Source organism: Acipenser ruthenus, chromosome 17, assembly GCF_902713425.1.
Source record: "Acipenser ruthenus chromosome 17, fAciRut3.2 maternal haplotype, whole genome shotgun sequence".
Classification (NCBI taxonomy): Eukaryota; Metazoa; Chordata; class Actinopteri; order Acipenseriformes; family Acipenseridae; genus Acipenser; species Acipenser ruthenus.
The window spans coordinates 11,863,608-11,887,136 of NC_081205.1; the positions used below are offsets into that span (position 1 = coordinate 11,863,608).

Here is a 23,529-nt window from a genome sequence, read left to right on the forward strand (position 1 = left end):
GCAATAGTCAGGCACACAAATATGAGCAAGAACGGCATTTTCTTTAGGAGCCCCAGTGGCCTAATGGATAAGGCACTGGCCTCCTAAGCCAGGGATTGTGGGTTCGAGTCCCATCTGGGGTGTAACGTGTATGTTTTTTTTTTTCTCACGACTGTTTTATAATAAACTTTCCAGACGTTTCCCCTCTCTTCAGCTATTATTCATAAAAATGAATAAACATATATTTCAACATGGTTAGCGTCAGTAACCATTTAAACATGGTGTCTGGTAAAGGCAATTTCACTTTACCACCCTAAAGTAACGTTAACCGCAATGATTAAATAGTAACAAATAGTCCTTTATATTAATTAATTTAACAGTATCTTATTAAACATTTAACTCCTGAGCAAAAGCAGAGTGGCGCAGCGGAAGCGTGCTGGGCCCATAACCCAGAGGTCGATGGATCGAAACCATCCTCTGCTAGATTTTTTTGTCAGTTTATATTTCAGCCGCTTTTACATTTAATACCAATATACAAGTATATATATATATTTCATATTAACAATCACATACCGGTATCTATTGTTTATAAAACCATTACATCACAGAAGCGTCAGTCAATTCCATTTGTGCCCTGAGTACGAGGGGCGGGGCATCACTCAGCAATAGGAAAATAACAGACAAGAGGCAGCGCCAATTGGGTAAGCACATAGCTTTAGGGTATGGGCGGGGCTACTGGCTGCTTTTTTAATTCCGTACTTCTTTGGGACTGTGGTAGTGCTGTATCTGTTTGCTTCATTATGAACAAACTACGCTAATTATAGAGTAAAGTATTTACGGAAAAGCTCTCTTTCGGTGAAAGACCGCGTGGACTAATGGATAAGGCGTCTGACTTCGAATCAGAAGATTGAGGGTTCGAGTCCCTTCGTGGTCGGTTTTTTATTTTAGATTTTATTTATTAATTGTGTAACTTGTATTTCAGATCAAATAATACAATGTAAGTCAGTGTACATGTTTCTGCGTTTTAAAAAGTGATATAAACTCTTTTTCCTTTAGTGTGGTAAGGAAAATAATTTAACTTAAATATAGAAATATGTTCTACATCAGTGTGATCTCGTTAGAAATGTACCTAATGTATAGTCCAGTATATGTCAAATGATCAATTCCTTACGTAGATTCCTTCAGAGAGGAGAGGAGCAGCAACTGGCTGTGGTTGAGACGGAAAGATTCTGGCTGGGGACAGGTAAGTAAGCTGGGCTGAGTTGAGTGGGGGACGGAGGGGGGTGATGCTGGGACGCCAGAATCACCGTCGAGCCCTCTTGAGGTGTCGTGGGCTAGTCGACGAAACACTGAGGATGGAAGGTGCCCACTTGAAAACCCCAGAGATGTACCCTACTTAGCTCAATCCAGACGGTTGTCATGCTGATGCGCTGGGGAGGCCGCACTTTGGTTGATCCCCGGAGCCAGCATCGCAGCCGTTGTGTGTGCTGATGCGCCAGGGAGGCAAAATAAGCTGATCCCTGGAGCCAGCATTACACTTCAGCCATTAACACCAGACAGAAGGATATCTACATCATCATATGGAAGGAAACGTAAATGGATGGAGACGCATATGGATCACATTAGTTTACTGTAAAGCTACGTCTTAGTTGGTGCTTATCTTGGCGAGAGCCGAGTTCAAATCAGCATGAAGTTTTAACATCTACTCTCGTGTAATGGAAATCATGAAGATCTGGATACGTCCAGTGACTGCTGTGAATAGTGCAGCTGGCAACAAGGGAAAGACCTTGTGACAGCCTGGAGAGACAGCTGACAGGAGGAAAGAGACCCCATTGGGGCTGGTAAGGGTTAGCTACCCTTGTCGGCAGTATCCAGCTCTGTGTTTACAGGATGCTGGAGACACCCGCCCAAGGCTTCTAAGAAATTAAAGAGAAAAATACCCCTAGAGTCTGCGAGAGCTGGGGCGGAAGATGACTCAACGTTGGACAACACGGTTAACGACTTAGGAACGGAAACGGATATGAGTATGGAGAGTACTTCACAAAAGACTAGTTCAAGATCTGCAGTTAACAAAGACATGGAACTCCAGGTTTGTGTCTGCGGCTGGAGCAAGGCGACAACGGTCAGGGGTTTGAAGATTCATCAAGGGAGAATGAAATGCTTGAGGGAGAAGGGACAAGGGCCTCGCATTGATCAGTACTTCTTACGAAGTCAGTCAAGTCAGTCGAATGAAATCCAGCGACAGGAAGCAAACCACAGTTCGCAGGATATCAGCACCCCTGTCATAGATGTGAGGAGGACTTGCATGGACACAGTTAGTGATGAACATAATGATCCTTGTGAACCCGGTCAGACAAACCAGCATAAGAGAGAAAAGAACCTCAACGGGCACAAGCCTGGAGTTAAATGGCCAAGAGCTTGTGAGAAAACTGCATGGGACACAGTAAACACAGATCTCTGCGTTGCATTGGAAAGATTAAGTGGAACAGTTGAAAAGAAGCTGGATAAATTTGGGGACATCATCTACGCATATGGAAGTGAGAGGTTTGGAGTTGAAAAAAGGAAGGAAAAAGTACAAACTATTCCTGGAAAGTCTAGACGGCAGCAGGAGATTGAACGCTTAGTTAGAGAAAGGAGACAGCTGAGGAACCAATGGAGAAGAGCAGAACAAAGTCAGAAGGAGGGACTCAATCTCTTACAAAGGGTCATAAAAGATAAGCTTGCAACATTGCGCAGAGCTGAGCGCCTACGGAAACGCTACAAAAAGAAGGAGCGTGCGAGAGCTAACTTTTATAAAGACCCATTCAAATTTGTAAAGAAGTTATTCACCAGTGAGAAGAATGGCACACTAAAAGTATCTAAGGTTGAGCTGGAGAGATATTTGGAGGAAACACATACAGATTCAAAAAGGCAGGAGCCTATGTCAATTCCGTCAGACATCCCACCTATCAATCCACCAGAATACCAAATGGAGGACTGTGCACCTAAGTGGAAAGAAATAGAGCAAGCTGTGAAAAAAGCAAGGGCTTCATCATCTCCAGGGCCTAATGGAGTTCCGTACAGAGTGTACAAGAGTGCTTCAGGAGTTCTACGAATTCTGTGGAAATTGATGAAAGTGGCATGGGAAAAACAGGTTGTACCAAGAGCATGGCGCCGAGCAGGTGGAGTCTTTATACCTAAAGAAAAAGATTCTACAAGCATCAGTCAGTTTCGTCCCATTTCCCTATTAAACGTAGAAGGCAAGATTTTCTTCAGCATTATTGCTCAGAGATTGTCAGCTTACCTATTAAAGAACTGCTTCATTGACACTTCAATACAAAAAGCGGGCATTCCAGGTTTCCCAGGTTGCTTAGAACACATCAATGTGATCTGGCAACAAATTCAATCAGCTAAAAAGGAGAGGAAGGAGCTCCATGTGACATTCCTGGATTTGGCTAATGCATATGGTTCAGTGCCACATGAACTACTTTGGGCAGCATTTGATTTTTTCAGTGTACCGATGACAATAACAAATTTAGTGAAAGCCTATTTTGGAGATTTGCAATTCAGTTTTTCAACTTCAGAATTCAGCACTACATGGCAATGCCTAGAGGTTGGAATAATGGCAGGATGCACCATTTCTCCGCTGGCTTTTACCATGGCAATGGAAGTAATCATTAGGGCATCAAAATGGGTAGTAGGAGGAGAGCGCTTGGCTTCTGGAATGCGACTACCACGAATTCGAGCATACATGGATGACATGACAACCATGACTACAACAGTAGCCTGCACTAATCGATTATTGGGCAAATTAACCAATAACATTGAATGGGCACGAATGCAATTCAAGCCCACTAAATCAAGGAGCATCTCTATAATTAAAGGCAAAGTAGTAGATAAAACATTCTTCATTAATGGTGAGGCAATACCAACAGTGTCTGAGAAGCCAGTGAAGAGTCTTGGGAGATGGTACGACGGGGATCTAAAGGACACAGTTCGTGTGGGAGAAGTTAGACAACAAGCAGTGGAAGGGTTGAAGAGCATAGACAGCTGCGCTCTACCAGGTAAACTAAAACTCTGGTGCTTTCAGTTTGGTCTACTGCCGAGGTTGCTGTGGCCACTGACTGTGTACGAGGTTTCTTTGACAACAGTAGAGAAGCTGGAATCTTTAATCAGTTCATACATCAGGAAATGGTTGGGAGTTCCACGCTGCCTCAGCAGAGTGGGACTTTATGGTAAAGGAATACTGCAGCTACCAGTCTCTGCTCTAACCGAGGAGTTTAAGTGCGCCAAGGTCAGATTGGAAATGACATTAGTAGAGTCACGCGATAAATGCGTAAGGGAGGCAGCACCTGTGTTGAAAACTGGAAGAAAGTGGGCGGCAAAGAAAGCTGTGGAAGATGCAAAGGCTGCCCTTCGAATTGGTGATATCATGGGGCAAGTTCAGCATGGAAGAGGGGGTCTTGGTTTCAGTTCAACTCCTCCTACATGGCACAAGGCGGCCCCAGCTCAAAGAAAGAAGCTGGTAGTCAACGAGGTGCAAAAGCAGGAGGAGAGGATGAGGTGTATAAAGGCCATTTCCCAGGCCAAACAGGGAGAATGGATGAGATGGGAGAGTGTGGAACAACGCAAGATTGGCTGGCAAGACCTATGGTCAATGGAACAGAGCAGGATCAGTTTCCTCATCAGGTCAACATATGATGTTCTCCCATCACCACAGAACCTAAACCTCTGGGTAGGAGAGGATCCCTCATGTCCTTTGTGTTCATCACCTGCAACATTAAGGCACATTTTGACAGGATGTAAGGTGGCTCTTAGCCAAGGACGGTTTACTTGGCGCCATGACCAGGTGCTGCGATGTTTGGCCTTAGCATTGGAAGACAAGCGTAACATGACCAATAAGTTGCCACCTGTTCCATCAAAACATTACACACAAAAGACAACATTCCTCCGCCCAGGAGAGCAACCACCAAGAAAAGGTGTTAAAACCAATCCTCGCCCAGGACAACTGGAAGCTGCTAGAGACTGGAATATGCTGGCAGATGTTGGTCAACGGCTTATTTTTCCACCTGAGATTGCCACCACTAACCTTCGACCAGATATTGTCTTGTGGTCTGGATCAGCACGCCTTGTTCACCTGGTAGAGTTAACAGTGCCATGGGAGGATGCTGTAGATGAGGCGTATGAGAGGAAGAAACTGCGGTATGCTCAACTAGCCACTGAAGCGGAACAGCGAGGATGGAGAGTTCGGGTTTACCCAGTGGAAGTGGGTTGTCGAGGATTTGTGGCACACTCTACAACCCGGTTTCTCAGAGACGTCGGATTCAGTGGCCAAGAGTTGCGTCGCACAGTGAAGAACTTATCTGAAGCAGCAGAGAGGAGCAGCAACTGGCTGTGGTTGAGACGGAAAGATTCTGGCTGGGGACAGGTAAGTAAGCTGGGCTGAGTTGAGTGGGGGACGGAGGGGGGTGATGCTGGGACGCCAGAATCACCGTCGAGCCCTCTTGAGGTGTCGTGGGCTAGTCGACGAAACACTGAGGATGGAAGGTGCCCACTTGAAAACCCCAGAGATGTACCCTACTTAGCTCAATCCAGACGGTTGTCATGCTGATGCGCTGGGGAGGCCGCACTTTGGTTGATCCCCGGAGCCAGCATCGCAGCCGTTGTGTGTGCTGATGCGCCAGGGAGGCAAAATAAGCTGATCCCTGGAGCCAGCATTACACTTCAGCCATTAACACCAGACAGAAGGATATCTACATCATCATATGGAAGGAAACGTAAATGGATGGAGACGCATATGGATCACATTAGTTTACTGTAAAGCTACGTCTTAGTTGGTGCTTATCTTGGCGAGAGCCGAGTTCAAATCAGCATGAAGTTTTAACATCTACTCTCGTGTAATGGAAATCATGAAGATCTGGATACGTCCAGTGACTGCTGTGAATAGTGCAGCTGGCAACAAGGGAAAGACCTTGTGACAGCCTGGAGAGACAGCTGACAGGAGGAAAGAGACCCCATTGGGGCTGGTAAGGGTTAGCTACCCTTGTCGGCAGTATCCAGCTCTGTGTTTACAGGATGCTGGAGACACCCGCCCAAGGCTTCTAAGAAATTAAAGAGAAAAATACCCCTAGAGTCTGCGAGAGCTGGGGCGGAAGATGACTCAACGTTGGACAACACGGTTAACGACTTAGGAACGGAAACGGATATGAGTATGGAGAGTACTTCACAAAAGACTAGTTCAAGATCTGCAGTTAACAAAGACATGGAACTCCAGGTTTGTGTCTGCGGCTGGAGCAAGGCGACAACGGTCAGGGGTTTGAAGATTCATCAAGGGAGAATGAAATGCTTGAGGGAGAAGGGACAAGGGCCTCGCATTGATCAGTACTTCTTACGAAGTCAGTCAAGTCAGTCGAATGAAATCCAGCGACAGGAAGCAAACCACAGTTCGCAGGATATCAGCACCCCTGTCATAGATGTGAGGAGGACTTGCATGGACACAGTTAGTGATGAACATAATGATCCTTGTGAACCCGGTCAGACAAACCAGCATAAGAGAGAAAAGAACCTCAACGGGCACAAGCCTGGAGTTAAATGGCCAAGAGCTTGTGAGAAAACTGCATGGGACACAGTAAACACAGATCTCTGCGTTGCATTGGAAAGATTAAGTGGAACAGTTGAAAAGAAGCTGGATAAATTTGGGGACATCATCTACGCATATGGAAGTGAGAGGTTTGGAGTTGAAAAAAGGAAGGAAAAAGTACAAACTATTCCTGGAAAGTCTAGACGGCAGCAGGAGATTGAACGCTTAGTTAGAGAAAGGAGACAGCTGAGGAACCAATGGAGAAGAGCAGAACAAAGTCAGAAGGAGGGACTCAATCTTGGCGAGAGCCGAGTTCAAATCAGCATGAATTTTTAACATCTACTCTCGTGTAATGGAAATCTTAATCTATCGCAGATGAATCAACTACAAGCTGTGCAGCTTCACTATTTGCTGTACGGGACGCGTCGTGTCGCAGCACTTTTGACTGCGCAAAGTGGTCACAGCTGTTGTTCACACTTTAAATACAGATTGCATTCGCAAAATTGGATACATTTACATTTAAAGTAAATGTGCTGAGATTGTACCTCTTATCAAGAGGTTTTAAAAGCGACATCGTTGGTACATCCGTCCTCTCAACCAACAGGGAAACCCGAAAGGGAGAATTTCAAACATTTGTCGCACTGAGACCCTCGACTCTTACAAGAAATGATGTCGGAGTCTGAAGTCTGTACGGTAAAGTTTTGTACTCTAAAGTAACATTTAAACTTGCCAGCAGTCAAAAGCAAGTCTTTATATTATTGGTTCTGGTGTACTATTTAAAAGCTCTTGTGTATGTTGATGTAGCTAAACCTACATTTGGACAACTTTCCGTGAATTCTTGTTTTTTTGCCGCACCTTGCCAGTAAAATTAACTAAAAAGTACTGCATCAAAATCATAGCCTTATAACAAACTAATTAGACCAATGTCTGATCTGATTTTATTCATGTTTTCATTGTATAGCACAGATTCATAGAGGTGTTTTTGTTAAGCTTTCATTTCAGTTAGAAGTTAAAATATTTACCCTTTGCAGGGATATGGAGGAATGCAGTACAGTGTGCATAGAGCTGATGCAGGCAGGGATATGGAGGAATCCAGTACAGTGTGCAGAGAGCTGATTCAGGCAGGGACATTGAGGATTGCAGTAAAGTGTGCACTGAGCTGATTCAGGCAGGGATATGAAGGAATGCAGTACAGTGTGCAGAGATCTGATTCAGGCAGGGATATGGAGGAATGCAGTACAGTGTGCAGAGAGCTGATTCAGGCAGGGATATGAAGGAATGCAGTACAATGTGCAGAGATCTGATTCAGGCAGGGATATGGAGGAATGCAGTACCGTGTGCAGAGCTGATTTAGGAAGCAATATGGAGGAATTCAATATAGTGTGCAGAGAGCTGATTCAGGCAGGGACATTGAGGATTGCAGTAAAGTGAGCACTGAGCTGATTCAGGCAGGGATATGAAGGAATGCAGTACAGTGTGCAGAGATCTGATTCAGGCAGGGATATGGAGGAATGCAGTACCGTGTGCAGAGCTGATTTAGGAAGCAATATGGAGGAATGCAGTACAGTGTGCAGAGAGCTGATTCAGACAGAGATATGGAGGAATGCAGTACCGTGTGCAGAGAGCTGATTCAGGCAGGGATATGGAGGAATGCAGTACAATGTGCAGTGCTGATTCAGGCAGGGATATAGAGGAATGCAGTACAGTGTGCAGAGCTGATTCAGGCAGGGATATGGAGGAATGCAGTACAGTGTGCAGAGCTGATTCAGGCAGGGATATGGAGGAATGCAGTACAGTGTGCAGGTAGCTGATTCAGGCAGGGATATGGAGGAATGCAGTACAGTGTGCAGAGCTGATTCAGGCAGGGATATGGAGGAATGCAGTACAGTGTGCAGGTAGCTGATTCAGGCAGGGATATGGAGGAATGCAGTACAGTGTGCAGAGCTGATTCAGGCAGGGATATAGAATGCAGTACAGTGTGCAGAGCTGATTCAGGCAGGGATATGGAGGAATGCAGTACAGTGTGCAGAGCTGATTCAGGCAGGGATATAGAGGAATGCAGTACAGTGTGCAGAGCTGATTCAGGCAGGGATATGGAGGAATGCAGTACAGTGTGCAGAGCTGATTCAGGCAGGGATATGGAGGAATGCAGTACAGTGTGCAGGTAGCTGATTCAGGCAGGGATATGGAGGAAAGCAGTACAGTGTGCAGACCTAATTCAGGCAGGAAAATAGAGGAATGCAGTACAGTGTGCAGAGCTGATTCAGGCAGCGATATGGAGAAATGCAGTACAATGTGCAGAGATCTGATTCAGGCAGGGATATGGAGGAATGCAGTACAATGTGCAGAGAGCTGATTCAGGCTGGGATATGGAGGAATGCAGTACAGTGTGCAGAGTTGATTCAGGCAGGTATATGGAGGAATGCAGTACTGTGTGCAGAGCTGATTCAGGCAGCGATATGGAGGAATGCAGTACAATGTGCTGAGAGCTGATTCAGGCGGGGACATGGAGGAATGCAGTACAGTGTGGAGAGCTGTTTTAGGAAGCAATATGGTGGAATGCAGTACAGTGTGCAGAGAGCTGATTCAGACAGGGATATGGAGGAATGCAGTACCGTGTGCAGAGAGCTGATTCAGGCAGGGATATGAAGGAATGCATTACCGTGTACAGAGATCTGATTCATGCAGGGATATGGAGGAAGGCAGTACAGTGAGCAGAGAGCGGATTCAGGCAGGGATATGGAGGAATGTATTACAGTGTGCAGAGAGCTGATTCAGGCAGTGATATGAAGGAATGCATTACCGTGTACAGAGAGCTGATTCATGCAGGGATATGGAGGAAGGCAGTACAGTGAGCAGAGAGCGGATTCAGGCAGGGATATGGAGAAATGCAGTACAGTGTGCAGAGAGCTGATTCAAGCAGGGATATGGAGGAATCCATTACAGTGTGCAGAGAGCTGATTCAAGCAGGGATATGGAGGAATGCAGTACAGTGTGCAGAGAGCGGATTCAGACAGGGATATGGAGGAATGCAGTACAGTGTGCAGAGATCTGATTCAGACAGGGATATGGAGGAATGCAGTACAGTGTGCAGAGAGCGGATTCAGACAGGGATATGGAGGAATGCAGTACAGTGTGCAAAGATCTGATTCAGGCAGGGATATGAAGAAATGCAGTACAGTGTGCAGAGCTGATTCATTCAGGGATATAGAGGAATGCACTACAATGTGCATAGCTGATTCGGGGAGGGATATGGAGGAATGCAGTAAAATGTGAAGAGCTGATTCAGGTAGGGATATGGAGGAATGCAGTACAGTGTGCAGTGCTGACTCAGGCAGGCATATGGAGAAATGCAGTACAGTGTGCAGTGAGCTGATTCAGGCAGGGATATGGAGGAATGCAGTACAGTGTGCAGAGAGCTGACCCAGGCAGGGATATGGAGGAATGCAGTACAGTGTGCAGAGAGCTGACCCAGGCTGGGAAATGGAGGAATGTAATACAGTGTGCAGGGAGCTGATTCAGGCACTTGGTTGATGGCAGGTGCTTCTGTCTGGCTCTGATTCCTTCAGGAAATTTGGAAATCAGCAGGAAGTTTATTTCTATGAATGTTCCACAATCTAGAGAATGCATACCATAGTTTATTTCTTGGCCAACCAATTTATCTTTTTTCATTTATATATTTTGGAAAAGTTCTTTTCTGTAAATTCATATTCACGCTTTTAAAAATATTAAGTTTCTGCTTGGTTCACACCAATACTACTGTGGTTAGCCGCTGCCATGGTGTATCGCCCCCTTGTGGAAAATATCTGAAGTTCTTCACCGCTGCCTAGATCGAACTAAGGAGATCAAGAATCCACCAAATTGTCTAAAATATAACCTAAACGTATCAAATTAAAACAACAGCAGTAGAAATGCTTACAAAAAATAGAATAATAATAAAATGATGTATTTATTACAGTTAAGTGGCCGATACATAAATATGGTTTCCATGGTGTAATGGTTATCACTCATGACTTTCAATCCTGTGATCTGAGTTCAAATCCCCGTAGGACAATCATTTTAGCATTATTATTCTTAAGATATTAAAAAGTGTTTCATCGAGCTGACGTTTCTATAAGAACATAAGAACATAAGAAAGTTTACAAACGAGAGGAGGCCATTCAGCCCATCTTGCTCGTTTGGTTGTTAGTAGCTTAATGATCCCAGAATCTCATCAAGCAGCTTCTTGAAGCATCCCAGGGTTTCAGCTTCAACAACATTACAGGGGAGTTTGTGCCACACCCTCACAATTCTCTGTGTAAAAAATGCGCGTCCTATTTTCTGTTCTGAATGCCCCTTTATCTCATCTCCATTTGTGAGCCCTGGTCCTTGTTTCTTTTTTCAGGTCAAATAAGTCCCCTGGGTTGACATTGTCTATACCTTTTAGGATTTTGAATGTTTGAATCAGATCGCCGCGTAGTCTTCTTTGTTCAAGACTGTATAGATTCAATTCTTTTAGCCTGTCTGCATACGACATGCCTTTTAAACCCGGGATAATTTTGGTTGCTCTTCTTTGCACTCTTTCTAGAGCAGCAATATCATTTTTGTAACGAGGTGACCAGAACTGAACACAATATTCTAGGTGAGGTCTTACTAATGCATTGCAGAGTTTTAACATTACTTCCCTTGATTTAAATTCAACACTTCTCACAATATATCCGAGCATCTTGTTAGCCTTTTTTATAGCTTCCCCACATTGTCTAGATGAAGACATTTCTGAGTCAACATAAACTCCTAGGTCTTTTTCATAGTTCCCTTCTTCAATTTCACTATCTCCCATATGATATTTATAATGCACATTTTTATTGCCCGCATGCAATACTTTACACTTTTCTCTATTAAATTTCATTTGCCATGTGTCTGCCCAATTCTGAATGCTGTCTAGATCATTTTGAATGACCTTTGCTGCTTCAACAGTGTTTGCCACTCCTCCTATTTTTGTGTCGTCTGCAAATTTAACTTTTTGTTTGCTTACTATACCAGAATCTAAATCATTAATGTAGATCAGGAATAGCAGAGGACTTAATACTGATCCCTGTGGTACACCACTGGTTACCTCGCTCCATTTTGAGTTTCACATGGAGTTATATGGTAATCTTGGGTATTGGTGAAGGCGTGGTTGAGCTTTAATGTACACTTCCAATTTCCCTTTGCTAAAATAAATCCCTTTGAGAACGAAAACCAGCGGTCCAGAGAAGCTGCTTATCTGCCTTTTGTACGCATTAAAAAAATGTGAAACACGCACTCAGTTTACCATTACCATGTCAGGAGGCTACTTTGACACTGCTCAGCAAACAAGTAACCTAACTTTCCAACACCACAACCATTGTAAACACACAGCAATGTGCAGATGTATTTTAAGATGTTAATTTACAGTCCACTGTGCCAGCCAGTATTTTAGAGTCATACTGATCATGCCTCTTTCAACTGATCAACTCTTACACATGTGGTACATCCGAGTAACTATTTAGAAAACTATTCATAACTTCCAATTACCCAACCCAGCAAAACCAGCCGACAAATTAAAATAAACGAGGAACAAACAACACTTTGTACAAGTCATTCATTTATTCTTTACAGATTGCTTCAATGCAGCCAGCCTTCATATCCTGGCATCACCTTCAATCAAACTCCTCGCGTCGGCTTCGCTTCACTGCAGTGTGCATTTTCTTTTGCTGCAGGCGTTCTCGGTTCATTTTGTCCATCCTGAAAAGAGAAACAATGTTAATTTGCTCTGGAGGCAAATTGTAAGGTTACGGCATCTCTGATCAAATAGTTTGTAAACATGAAGACAACTGGATATGGGAAAATGAGCATGAAGCTAATATCTGTTATCATCCAAAATCCAAGAAGTGACGCCAATATCACAACCCTCTTAGAGCAGAGTGCGGTTAGATTGTTTGCTACGGGAAGGATCAGCATCTGAAATAGTATAATTGAGGGCTAGTGCATTGCTGTGTCGTGGTACAAGGTAATGATCCCAGTTTTAAATGAGCTCTTGGCAGCCCTGATCAGATCCTGGTGTCACAGGAAGATTACCTGTAGCGTCGGAGAGCCACGTCTTCTTGGGAAGGCAGCTTGTGTTTCACGCTGGCAGCAGCGATCATGTCTCGGATCTTCTGCAAACAGTCAGACAGATTGCGCATCTGGTACCGGCTCACTTCCGAGGTGACGATCAGCTCCCCACTTCTGTTTATTCGGTTTGTATGCTGAGATGCAAAATAAATAAATAAAAACATAACTAACAGGGTTTTAACAGCCAGTTCTGAGGCCTGACCTATTACATGTAGTGCTCAAAACAGTAGAACATATTAAAGTCCCTGATATTTATTTACTTACAAAAAAAAAAGTTCACACACCTCCTCAATTTTGTAAATGTTCCAGTGTCACGCAGCTGTGTACTATGTCACGCTGCTATCCCCTGATGTATGCAATTCATGGTATTTTTTTGTAAGTAAAACTAAGGCTACGATTTTGTCACAGAGGTCATGGAAATCCTGAAAATCGTGAATTTGAATGTAGTCTTGGACGCCTGAAAATGGATGTGAAACACATTTGATGAGGCGCTTCCTTTATTTCCTTTAAAAAATGTACTGAAAATACTAATCTGCAAGTGTCTGTAAATTGTTTGGTTGTGTATTCACGCAGCATTTATGTGTAGCTGTGTAGGTCAGCGAATGAGATAACTGAGCGAGCAAGTATGTAAATTGGTGACAGCTAAAAGAAAAACAATTGTGAGAGCTGTTTTCTGTAAAGAAAGAACAACAATGCATCGGAGAACAGAAGTTTTCCAACTTAGAGGCTCTTTTTACAACATTCTATTTCCGAATCGTGGAAAACTCGAAATCCTGGTTCACTCTAAAGTAACATTTAAACTTGCCAGCAGTCAAAAGCAAGTCTTTATATTATTGGTTCTGGTGTACTATTTAAATGCTCTTGTGTATGTTGATGTAGCTAAACCTACATTTGGACAACTTTCCGTGAATTCTTGTTTTTTTGCCGCACCTTGCCAGTAAAACGAACTAAAAAGTACTGCATCAAAATCATAGCCTTATAACAAACTAATTAGACCAATGTCTGACTTTATTCATGTTTTCATCGTATAGCACAGATTCATAGAGGTGTTTTTTGTTAAGCTTTCATTTCAGTTACAAGTTAAAATATTTACCCTTTACACACCAGCTGTTAGTTAACTTTCACATTTCTTCAATGTTATTAGCAGTCAGCTCAAGTGAATATGTAATCTTAGTATTGATGTTACCTGAGAAATAATCTTTTGTCGCACATCTTCAGGAATCCAATCAGCTGTTTGTATGTGGAACCGGACTTCAGCTTGTGTGTTTACTAGAACAAAATGTGAAAAATGTACTATAACACAAAAGTAGCTGACTCTCTATAACCTGTGATGTTGTTGCCTGTCTAGTTAACTCTGTGGAGAATACTTCCCCACAACAGTGCTCCTGATCACCCTGTACATTAAATGAAATTTATAATTAAAGTTCGGGAGGAGGGTCAGACACCAATCTCCGCATCACCAAATTGAATCATTCAATTTACACATTAGCTAATTTAAATTGTTAGCACTATAAATACCCTCTTCACTTATCTCTCAGTTGCGTTTTGATTTCATCGTACATGCACGCATCATGGTCTGCATTCTGGATTATTCCGTTTCGACGGATGACGATCTGTTTGCTGTTTCCCCGGAGCCGAGATCCACGCAACCAGTTCAACCAGCCCTTCCCGGGCCAACTCCACCACAACTTTGGTCGGCGGTATTACCACTCCAAACTTCTCTGCCCAGATGTCAGCTTCTCCTGTCTGCTGTGGCTCCCGCCTGGCCACTGTTCCTCCGCAACTCCTGAAATCAGAGACTGGACGATCTCCCGGATCCAGCTTTATCTTCGTAGCAACAACATCCCATTCAAATCTACAGCACGTAAGGAGAATTTGTTTACTTTATTTCATCCTTCCCGTCGCAGGCGCTATGACGTCAGCACTGATCGTTGCTTTACCCAGTGTTGCCAAGTGTAACGACAAAACAAGCCCAACCCATGTCAGTATGGGTGTTTTACAAATTCCAACCCGCGACTCAAGAAGCTAGCCCAATTTCCGCGTATTATAAGCGGACTTGAAACACCTCGCCCGCACCGACTGCATCTCCACGAAGCGCTTCTACTACCGGAAAAATCCGAAAGCAGGACCATCGCACCTGTCAATCAAAGGCTCATTTAGCAGTTCCTGAGCATTCTGGCTCCAACTATAACCTTTCAGGTTACCTCCCCTCACTGCAGGCGTCCAGCAGGCCCCTGCAGTGACCTCTTTGGCCACTATGGGCGTCCAGCAGGCCCTCATAGTGATCCTTTCTCTGTGAAATGCTTTTCTTTCTGCGCTTCAGCAGTTTTGAGCATTTGTTTCTAGAGATTGTTTTTACAGTTAGGAGCGGCTGCTCCCGCGATCTATCCTGGGGGTTTCGACACCCGCCACTGTTGTATAATATGCATCTGTAACCTTTCTGGTTACACCCCCTCATCACTGCAGGCGTCCAGCAGGCCCCTGCAGTGATCTCTTTGGCCACTATGGGCGTCCAGCAGGCCCCCATAGTGCTCCCTTCACCTCTAACTATAACCTTTCTGGTTCCCCTCCCTCACTGCAGGCGTCCAGCAGGCCCCTGCAATGACCTCTTTGGCCACTATGGGCATCCAGCAGGCCCCCATAGTGCTCCCTTCACCTCTAACTATAACCTTTCTGGTTCACTTCCCTCACTGCAGGTTCCCTAACCTTTCTGGTTCCCTTCCCTCACTGCTCATCGGCAGTTTTGAGCATTTGTATCCAGAGATTGTTTTGCCAGATTTGTAATAACTTCATTGAAGGAACCTGTGCTATTCTGCCTGTAACTTCCTTCATTTCCGCTCACCGTAACTCCATCACATCCAGCATCAACAGTCCCTCACGAAGATTGCTCCCTGCAATATGGAAATCGACCACGCCATATTCTTAATCAAAATTGCTGGGAAAAACGCATGACTGGCTAAAGCCAATATATCAAACACATTTAAAATCATGCCCATTGAGCCTGTCCTCAGGGGATTGTATTTTTTATATTTCCACTTTTCTGTCCCCCCCCCCCCCCCCCCCCCCCCCCCCCCCCAACTAAACTCAATCTTCTGTCCCTCCTAGGCCATTTAAACTACATGGGAGCATGGGAGGATTTGCAAACAAGAGGATGCCATACAGCCCATCTTGCTCGTTTGGTTGTTAGTAGCTTATTGATCTCAGAGTATCATCAAGAAGGATCCCAGGGTGTCGGCTTCAACATTACTAAGGTGGTTCCAGACCCTCACAATTTTCTATGTAAAAAAGTGCCTCCTATTTTCTGTTCTGAATGCCCCTTTATCTAATTTCCATTTGTGACCCCTGGTCCTGGTTCAAAAAGTCTCCTGGGTTGACGTTGTCAATGCCTTTTAGGATTTTGAAAGCTTGAATCAGATCACCGCGTAGTCTTTGTTCAAGTCTGAATAGCTTCTTTTCTTTTGGCCTGTCTGCATACGACATGTGTTTTAAATCCGGGACAGTTCTGGTCGCTGTTCTTTGCACTCTTTCTGGAGCAGCAATATCCTTTTTATTTTAATGAAGTGTCCAGAACTGAACACAGTATTCTAGGTGAGGTCTTACTAATGCATTGTACATTTTTAACATTACTTCCCTTGATTTTAAATTCAAAACTTTTCACAATATATCCGAGCATCTTGTTGGCCTTTTTACAGCTTCCCCACATTGTCTAGATGAAGGCATATCTGAGTCAACATAAACTCCTAGGTCATTTTCAAAGATTCCTTCAATTTCAGTATCTTCCATATGATATTTATAATGCACATTTTTCTTGCCTGTGTGCAGTACTTTACACTTCTCTATTAAATGTCATTTGCCATGTGCTTGCTCAGTTCTGAATGCTGTCTAGATCATTTTGAATGACCTTCGCTGCTGCAACAGTGTTTGCCACTCCACCTATTTTTGTGTTGTGTGCAAATTTAACAAGTCTGCTTACTATGCCATAATCTAAATCATTATGTAGATTAGGAATAGCAGAGGACCTAATACTGATCCCTGTAATACACCACTGGTTACATTGCTCTATTTTTGATGTCTTCTCTAATCAGTAATTACAGTTGGGTGCGGCTGCTCCCGCATTCCCCACCCCCCATCACTGCAGGCCCCTGCAGTGACCTCGCTGGCCACTATGGGCGTCCAGCAGGCCCCCATAGTGCTCCCTTCTCTGTCAAACGGTTTTCTACCAGCTGCGAGCTTCAACAGGGCCCCACTGCCCCCTTCTATTCCTTACCTCCGCGGTCTTCCAAATGTAACCTTTTAGGTTACCCTCCCCTCACTGCAGGCATTCAGCAGGCCCCTGCAGTGACCTCCCCGGCCGCCATGGGTGTCCAGCACGACCCCATAGTGGTCTCTTCTCTGTGAGATGCTTTTCTTCTTTCAGCTTACCGGCAGTTTATTCAAACACTTTCAAAACCATTCCCATTTCTTTGAATATCAGTTAGGGCCGCAATACTGCATACTCTGAAGGCCTTCTGTTTTCTACATGTTAACTACTCCCTAATCCACGTGCATGCATTTCATTGAATCCCTACTGCGTTCAATATGAGAAATTAATCTTTTATGTGGGACTTTGTCAAAAGCTTTCTCGAAATTTAAATAAACCATGTCATATGCTTTGCAATTTGTATGCAATGAGGATAAATCCTCGAGGCAGAGCTTTTATCTCCTACCTTCTCTCTATTTGATCCTTTCTGTCGATTCCCTCAATGATGTCATACTTATGGTTTGGTTTCTTTTTTTTTTTTTCGCAAGGAACTCCGCCTGTGGGTGCTCCTACTAAAAGAAAGGAATGGCAGTACTTTCTTTTACGACAACTGTCTCCTGCTGCACAAAGACATTCAGCCGTTCAAAGATGCAGCTCCCTCTCTTGGCTTTGGAGGATACTACAAGGGAAAATTGGTTTTCTGCTCCATGGCCCAACGAATTCAGCATTATTCCTATAACCGATCACTCCTCGTCATTGCGCAAAGTGTGTCCATTTGCTGTAGCCGCACTCCTTTTGGGGGTCTTCCTGGGCTCAAAATCCATTCTTCTCCACTCACAATTCACCTTCAGTCTAAATCTTTAACAAGATCGTTCATTCTCCCACCATATAATGAGAATATTCAGAAGGATTACCTGTTTATCTGTTACTCATCAGTTCATTTTCAGAGCTCAACACATTCTCGGCCACCTGAATATAATTGATTCTCTTTCTTGTTTCCAAACGCAGAGATTCAGAGCATTGGCTTCCGAAGACGACCTCCTGCAAACTCAGATTCCTCATTTTTCAGACCTGACATTCATGTGAGCCACCTGCTGCATTCCCTGATTTCTGCAGGCTCAAGAAACAACTCTTCTCAGCATCACTCCCCGCTCACTGCAAATGTACCGGTCATCCTGGAATTGCTTTAAAATTTCACTTTGCATTCAACATTCCTTTCCATCATTTTCAGTGCCCGTAGTGTCATCCTGTTTTATGTCCCTTAAGAACAGAGCTATAAGATTTGAATTTCCAGCATAAAGTTTTTCTACAAACTCAACTCAATTTCACTGTCCCAGCTCTACACTCTGCAACTCACAAATTTCACTAATCCTGAAAGGGCTTCAACTATCAGAATCTCTTTCTCCTCCTGCTTGCCTACCTATTGCCATCAACGTACTCTCTTGGTGCCTCTCATCTGCTCCAGCTACTCCTGCCTGTTTTAGATAAAACCTTACAGCTCTTTCTCTTAGCCTTCTTGGGTTCCCATAGGTGCTGGGAGTCTACATCGCTCTCAAATTCAACCCCCAGATTCACCCCTTAATCTCTGACCTAGCAATCCCCTCATCTGATACCCTTTCCTTCCTGCTCAAAAGAAGTAAAACGGACCAGGAAGATTAGAGAAAGCTTTTCAATTTTGTTTATAAATTAAACTCCCATGTTGGCCCATATGACCCCTTTCTCTCTTGTCCATCTCCATCTTTCTCAGGGCGCATCACCCTCAGGCCCGCTGTTTATTAACGAAAACTGAACAATCGTCACCCAACATTTGTTCTTCTTTCACCTGATTTATTTCCAGGTCCGGATTCGCAGCTGAGCAGTTTTCCGGTCCTTCCTTCAGAATCGTAGCAGCTTTTTCCCACTGAGTTCCAGACTCTCTTATCAAACGGTTAGGTCGTTGATCCTCCAGTGCTTACCAAGTTTATATTATAACAAATATTATGGAGCCTAAAAATGCTTTTACAGAAATGTGCTCTTAAGTGTTAGTAACCTGCCTGGAGGAAGGGCAATCGAATCAGCCATGGATTCCCAGAGGTTTATTTCCCAAAAATGGGTTTTGTTTTCCTCTCCTGCGTGCTGATGATCATTTGTTAAAGGTTGGCTAAACCTTCAAGTGGGCTATATTCAATTCTAACTGTGGCATTGAGACCGGCTTGTTCTTTTTGGGGGTCTCAGCCTCGTCCAGTTGGCCAGGCAGCGAACCCTCAAACCAAGTTAGGTTTGATGCCAAATGAATGTGTATATACAGCATACTTTTCTGTTAAATCGCATACTCCGCATTCTCTACAATAAATATTTGTACTAAAACATTTTGTGATTGGTGTTTGTCCCGAACTACTGAAATAAAATTTATAATTAAAGTTCGGGAGGAGGGTCAGACACCAATCTCCACATCACCAAATTTAATCATTCAATTTACACATTAGCTAATTTAAATTGTTAGCACTATAAATACCCTCTTCACTTATCTCTCAGTTGCGTTTTTATTTCATCGTAACCCACCACCTCCCCATCTCCACCTTTCCTAATAACAGTTTTTATGTTTTATCAAATGGGGGTCTCAGCCTCGTCCAGTTGGTCAGGCAGCGAACCCTCAAACCAAGTTAGGTTTGATGCCAAATTAATGTGTATATACAGCATACTTCTGTTAAATCGCATACTCCGCATTCTCTACAATAAATATTTGTACTAAAACATTTTGTGATTGGTGTTTGTCCCGAACTACTGAAACATGCTTGTGAATATTTGAACAAAGACTTCCATTTCCATACCTTTATTAACATTCTGGCCTCCAGGGCCACTGCTTCGACAGTAGGTAATGGTGAGGCGATCTACACAAAAACAAAAGGTGCACGTCAGTAAACATGCTTCACAATAACATGCTTTATAAAAAGTAGCAATTCAATGCATCACTATTATGTCATAGCAGTGAAGGATGGGGGATTGTGATACCGTCTGAACGAAGACAAGCTTTTCCAAACTAGTCTGGACTTATTACAGTTTTTAAAGCTCTGGATTCCCGGATCCAAGTCATTGTAAACATATTCGGCTGCTTTCACAGCCCGATTAAAACCAATCTTGGACTGTGTAATGTTACCCTGGGTAAGGTAGTCCAAGATTAGTGCTAATTAAAACAATCGCAGTAGAAACGCTTACAAAAAAATAGAATAATAATAAAATGATGTATTTATTACAGTTAAGTGGCCAATGCATAAATATGGGTTCGATGGTGTAACGGTTAGTGCTCTGAAGTTTGAATTCAGCGATCCGAATTCAAATCTCGGTGGGACCTTCGTTTTAGCATTACACCGTGTAACAATTTTTTTTTTTTTTTTGGTTCCTGGGTAGTAAATGTTATTTCCTAATTGCTTATGCCTCAAAAGTATAGAAAATGGCTATTATTCCCCACAAACTTTGTTTTTCTGACCAGGATAGTGATATTTTGAAATTTACCTATTTTCCAGAACATTCCAGATAGATTCAGTGCTGAGTAAATTTGGAGTAACTTCTAGAACTTTCTAGAACTTACAGGGGCCTTAAGCCCACCAGTTCAGTTTAGTTCCAGCTGCCTAAGTGGATACATATCTGCATTTTTCTGAGATGGCATCAAGGTCATAGGAGACTTCAAAATGGTGGCATTCCTGATGGGTCTCCAAGGCGGTTTTACCAAGTTTCCCTGCTATCTTTGCCTTTGGGACAGCAGGGACACCAAGGCGCACTACCACAGGCGGGACTGGCCACAGCGGACCGAGTTCTCTGTGGCGAGGAACAATGTCAAGTGGGAGCCACTGGCGGACCCCCGGAAGGTGCTGATGCCACCAATGCACATCAAATTGGGCCTTATGAAACAATTTGTCAGAGCTCTAGATAAGGAGTCAGCAGCCTTCAAGTACCTTCAAGACTTCTTCCCTAAGCTGTCTGAGGCAATAGTCAAAGCCAGTGTCTTCGTCGGACCACAGATAAAGAAGATCCTGGAGTGCAATGAATTCCCCAAGAAGCTCACTAGTAAGGAGAAAGCGGCTTGGAACAGCTTTGTCGCAGTGGTTCGGGGCTTCCTGGGCAATCACAAGGCCGAAAACTATGTGGAGCTGGTTGAGACTCTGGTGAAGAACTACGGCACAATGGGCTGTAGGATGTCCCTCAAAGTCCATATCCTTGATGCTCATCTTGATAAATTCAAGGAGAACATGGGAGTGTACTCGGAGGAGCAAGGCGAGCGCTTCCACCAGGATATACTGGACTTTGAACGCCACTACCAAGGACAATATTACGAGAACATGATGGGAGACAACATTTGGGGGCTGATTCGTGAAAGTGATTTACAGTATAATCGTAAATCTCGAAAAACTACTCGCTTCTAAATCTTTTGTAGTCATTTTTGTATTACTTTAGTATAAATACATGTTAATTTGGATTCATATGTTGTTTTTTTCTGACTTTATGTGAACGAAAAGACACAAATTCGCCCGTTTTCTCATTGGAAATAGGTACATTTCAAAATATCACTGTCCTGGTCACAAAAGCAAAGTTTGTGGAGAATAATAGCAATTTTATATACTTTTGAGGGATAAGCAATTAGGAAATAACACTTACTACCCAGGAACAAAAATTGTGTTACATAGTGTTATTATTTTTAAGTTATTAAAAAGTGTTTCATCGATCTGACGTTTCTATCATAATAAATGCTGAGAAATTCACTGCAAAGTTGTGGGATGGCACCTTTTAGCCATAAAACCTAAAGTATAAAACCCTCAGAAATACTTTTATTTGCTTTTGTCTGCTTTCGCAACCTGTACTGAAAAATCCGAGGTGACCGTAAAAAGCTTGCAGAGTACAATACAGGTAAAAAGGTAAAGCGTTAATAATTTTTTTGGGGGGGTTACCTTTCATTCTGTATTTAGCGATAGTCAGGCACACTAATATGAGCAAGAACGGCATTTTCTTTAGGAGCCCCAGTGGCCTAATGGATAAGGCACTGGCCTCCTAAGCCAGGGATTGTGGGTTCGAGTCCCATCTGGGGTGTAACATGTATGTTTTTTTCTCATGACTGTTTTATAATAAACTTTCCAGACGTTTCCCCTCTCTTCAGCTATTATTCATAAAAATGAATAAACATATATTTCAACATGGTTAGCGTCAGTAACCATTTAAACACGGTGTCTGGTAAAGGTAATTTAACTTTACCACCCTAAAGTAACGTTAACCGCAATGATTAAATAGTAACAAATAGTCCATTATATTAATTAATTTAACAGTATCTTATTAAACATTTAATTCATGCGCAAAAGCAGAGTGGCGCAGCGGAAGCGTGCTGGGCCCATAACCCAGAGGTCGATGGATCGAAACCATCCTCTGCTAGATTTTTTTGTCAGTTTATATTTCAGCCGCTTTTATATATATTTCATATTAACAATCACATACCGGTATGTATTGTTTATAAAACCATTACTTCACAGAAGCGTCAGTCAATTCCATTTGTGCCCTGAGTACGAGGGGCGGGGCATCACTCAGCAATAGGAAAATAACAGACAAGAGGCAGCGCCAATTGGGTAAGCACATAGCTTTAGGGTATGGGCGGGGCTACTGGCTGCTTTTTTAATTCCGTACCTCTTTAGGACTGTGGTAGTGCTGTACTTGTTTGCTATATTATGAAAAAATAGACCGCGTGGCCTAATGGATAAGGCGTCTGACTTCGAATCAGAAGATTGAGGGTTCGAGTCCCTTCGTGGTCGTTTTTTTATTTTAGATTTTATTTATTAATTGTGTAACTTGTAGTTCAGATCAAATAATGCAATGTAAATCAGTGTACATGTTTCTGCGTTTTAAAAAGTGATATAGGCTCTTTTCCTTTAGTGTGGTAAGGAAAATAATTTAACTTAAATATAGAAATATGTTCTACATCAGTGTGATCCCGTTAGAAATGTACCTAATGTATAGTCCAGTATATGTCAAATGATCAATTCCTTACGTAGATTAATTCAAAATTAGTGTAAATCTGTGAAGCCATTTATTTGCCACCTTAAATGCATCCAGTTTGTGTACTGATTGATTTATTGACATAATTGTGGGGATGTTTTAAACAAACAGCAGTTTGTATTTGGGAGAACATTCCAGATATATAAAACGGAATATTTAACAGAAAATAACTACATAAACATATCTCAACATACATTGACATTTTCTTTTCTATTAAGTTCTTACTTGTTTTAAAAGTTATTGCGCTGTCATAATTGCAAGCACGACAGCTTTTTTGTTGTTAAATTGTCAAAACTTGAGGCTTTTGACCTCACATCCCAACGTTTTCTAGTAAGTGTAGTCCTGCTGCGACAGATACTCGAGACAGGGAGCAGATTGCAGTGGGTGCGAGGTGAAAAGCCTGAACTGTCCCGCTGCACATGGAGTTATATGGTAATCTTAGGTATTGGTGAAGGCGTGGTTGAGGTTTAGTGTACACTTCCAATTTCCCTTTGCTAAAATAAATCCCTTTGAGAACAAAAACCAGCGGTCCAGAGAAGCTGCTTATCTGCCTTTTGTACGCATTAAAAAAATGTGAAACACGCACTCAGTTTACCATTACCATGTCAGGAGGCTACTTTGA

General features: G+C 43.1%; 1 protein-coding gene and 4 non-coding genes across 5 annotated transcripts; 4 read left to right on the plus strand and 1 right to left on the minus strand.

Moving 5' to 3' along the window:
• The first annotated feature begins 49 nt into the window (after window positions 1-49).
• Window positions 50-122, plus strand: trnar-ccu (transfer RNA arginine (anticodon CCU)). Its single transcript has one exon. It is a non-coding gene; the product is annotated as a tRNA-Arg (tRNA).
• Window positions 123-840: 718 nt separating this feature from the next.
• On the plus strand, window positions 841-913 carry trnar-ucg (transfer RNA arginine (anticodon UCG)). The gene has a single exon. It is a non-coding gene; the product is annotated as a tRNA-Arg (tRNA).
• Window positions 914-12,132: 11,219 nt separating this feature from the next.
• On the minus strand, window positions 12,133-13,067 carry LOC131697996 (large ribosomal subunit protein mL62-like). The gene is made up of 3 exons (XM_058990481.1): window positions 13,059-13,067; window positions 12,617-12,786; window positions 12,133-12,283 (listed from the first exon to the last, which is right to left on the minus strand). The coding sequence occupies exons 1-3, from the start codon at window positions 13,065-13,067 to the stop codon at window positions 12,199-12,201; spliced, it is 264 nt and encodes an 87-aa protein (XP_058846464.1). The 3' UTR covers window positions 12,133-12,198.
• Window positions 13,068-21,880: 8,813 nt separating this feature from the next.
• trnar-ccu (transfer RNA arginine (anticodon CCU)) lies at window positions 21,881-21,953 on the plus strand. The gene has a single exon. It is a non-coding gene; the product is annotated as a tRNA-Arg (tRNA).
• A 637-nt stretch (window positions 21,954-22,590) lies between these two features.
• Window positions 22,591-22,663, plus strand: trnar-ucg (transfer RNA arginine (anticodon UCG)). The gene has a single exon. It is a non-coding gene; the product is annotated as a tRNA-Arg (tRNA).
• Window positions 22,664-23,529: the final 866 nt, after the last annotated feature.

Excerpts from the sequence above, each read along its gene's own strand:
- LOC131697996 (XM_058990481.1), bottom strand. Across the intron at positions 12,284-12,616 it reads GTGGCTCTCCGACGCTACAG|GATGGACAAAATGAACCGAG; the intron begins GTAATCTTCCTG and ends TTCTCTTTTCAG.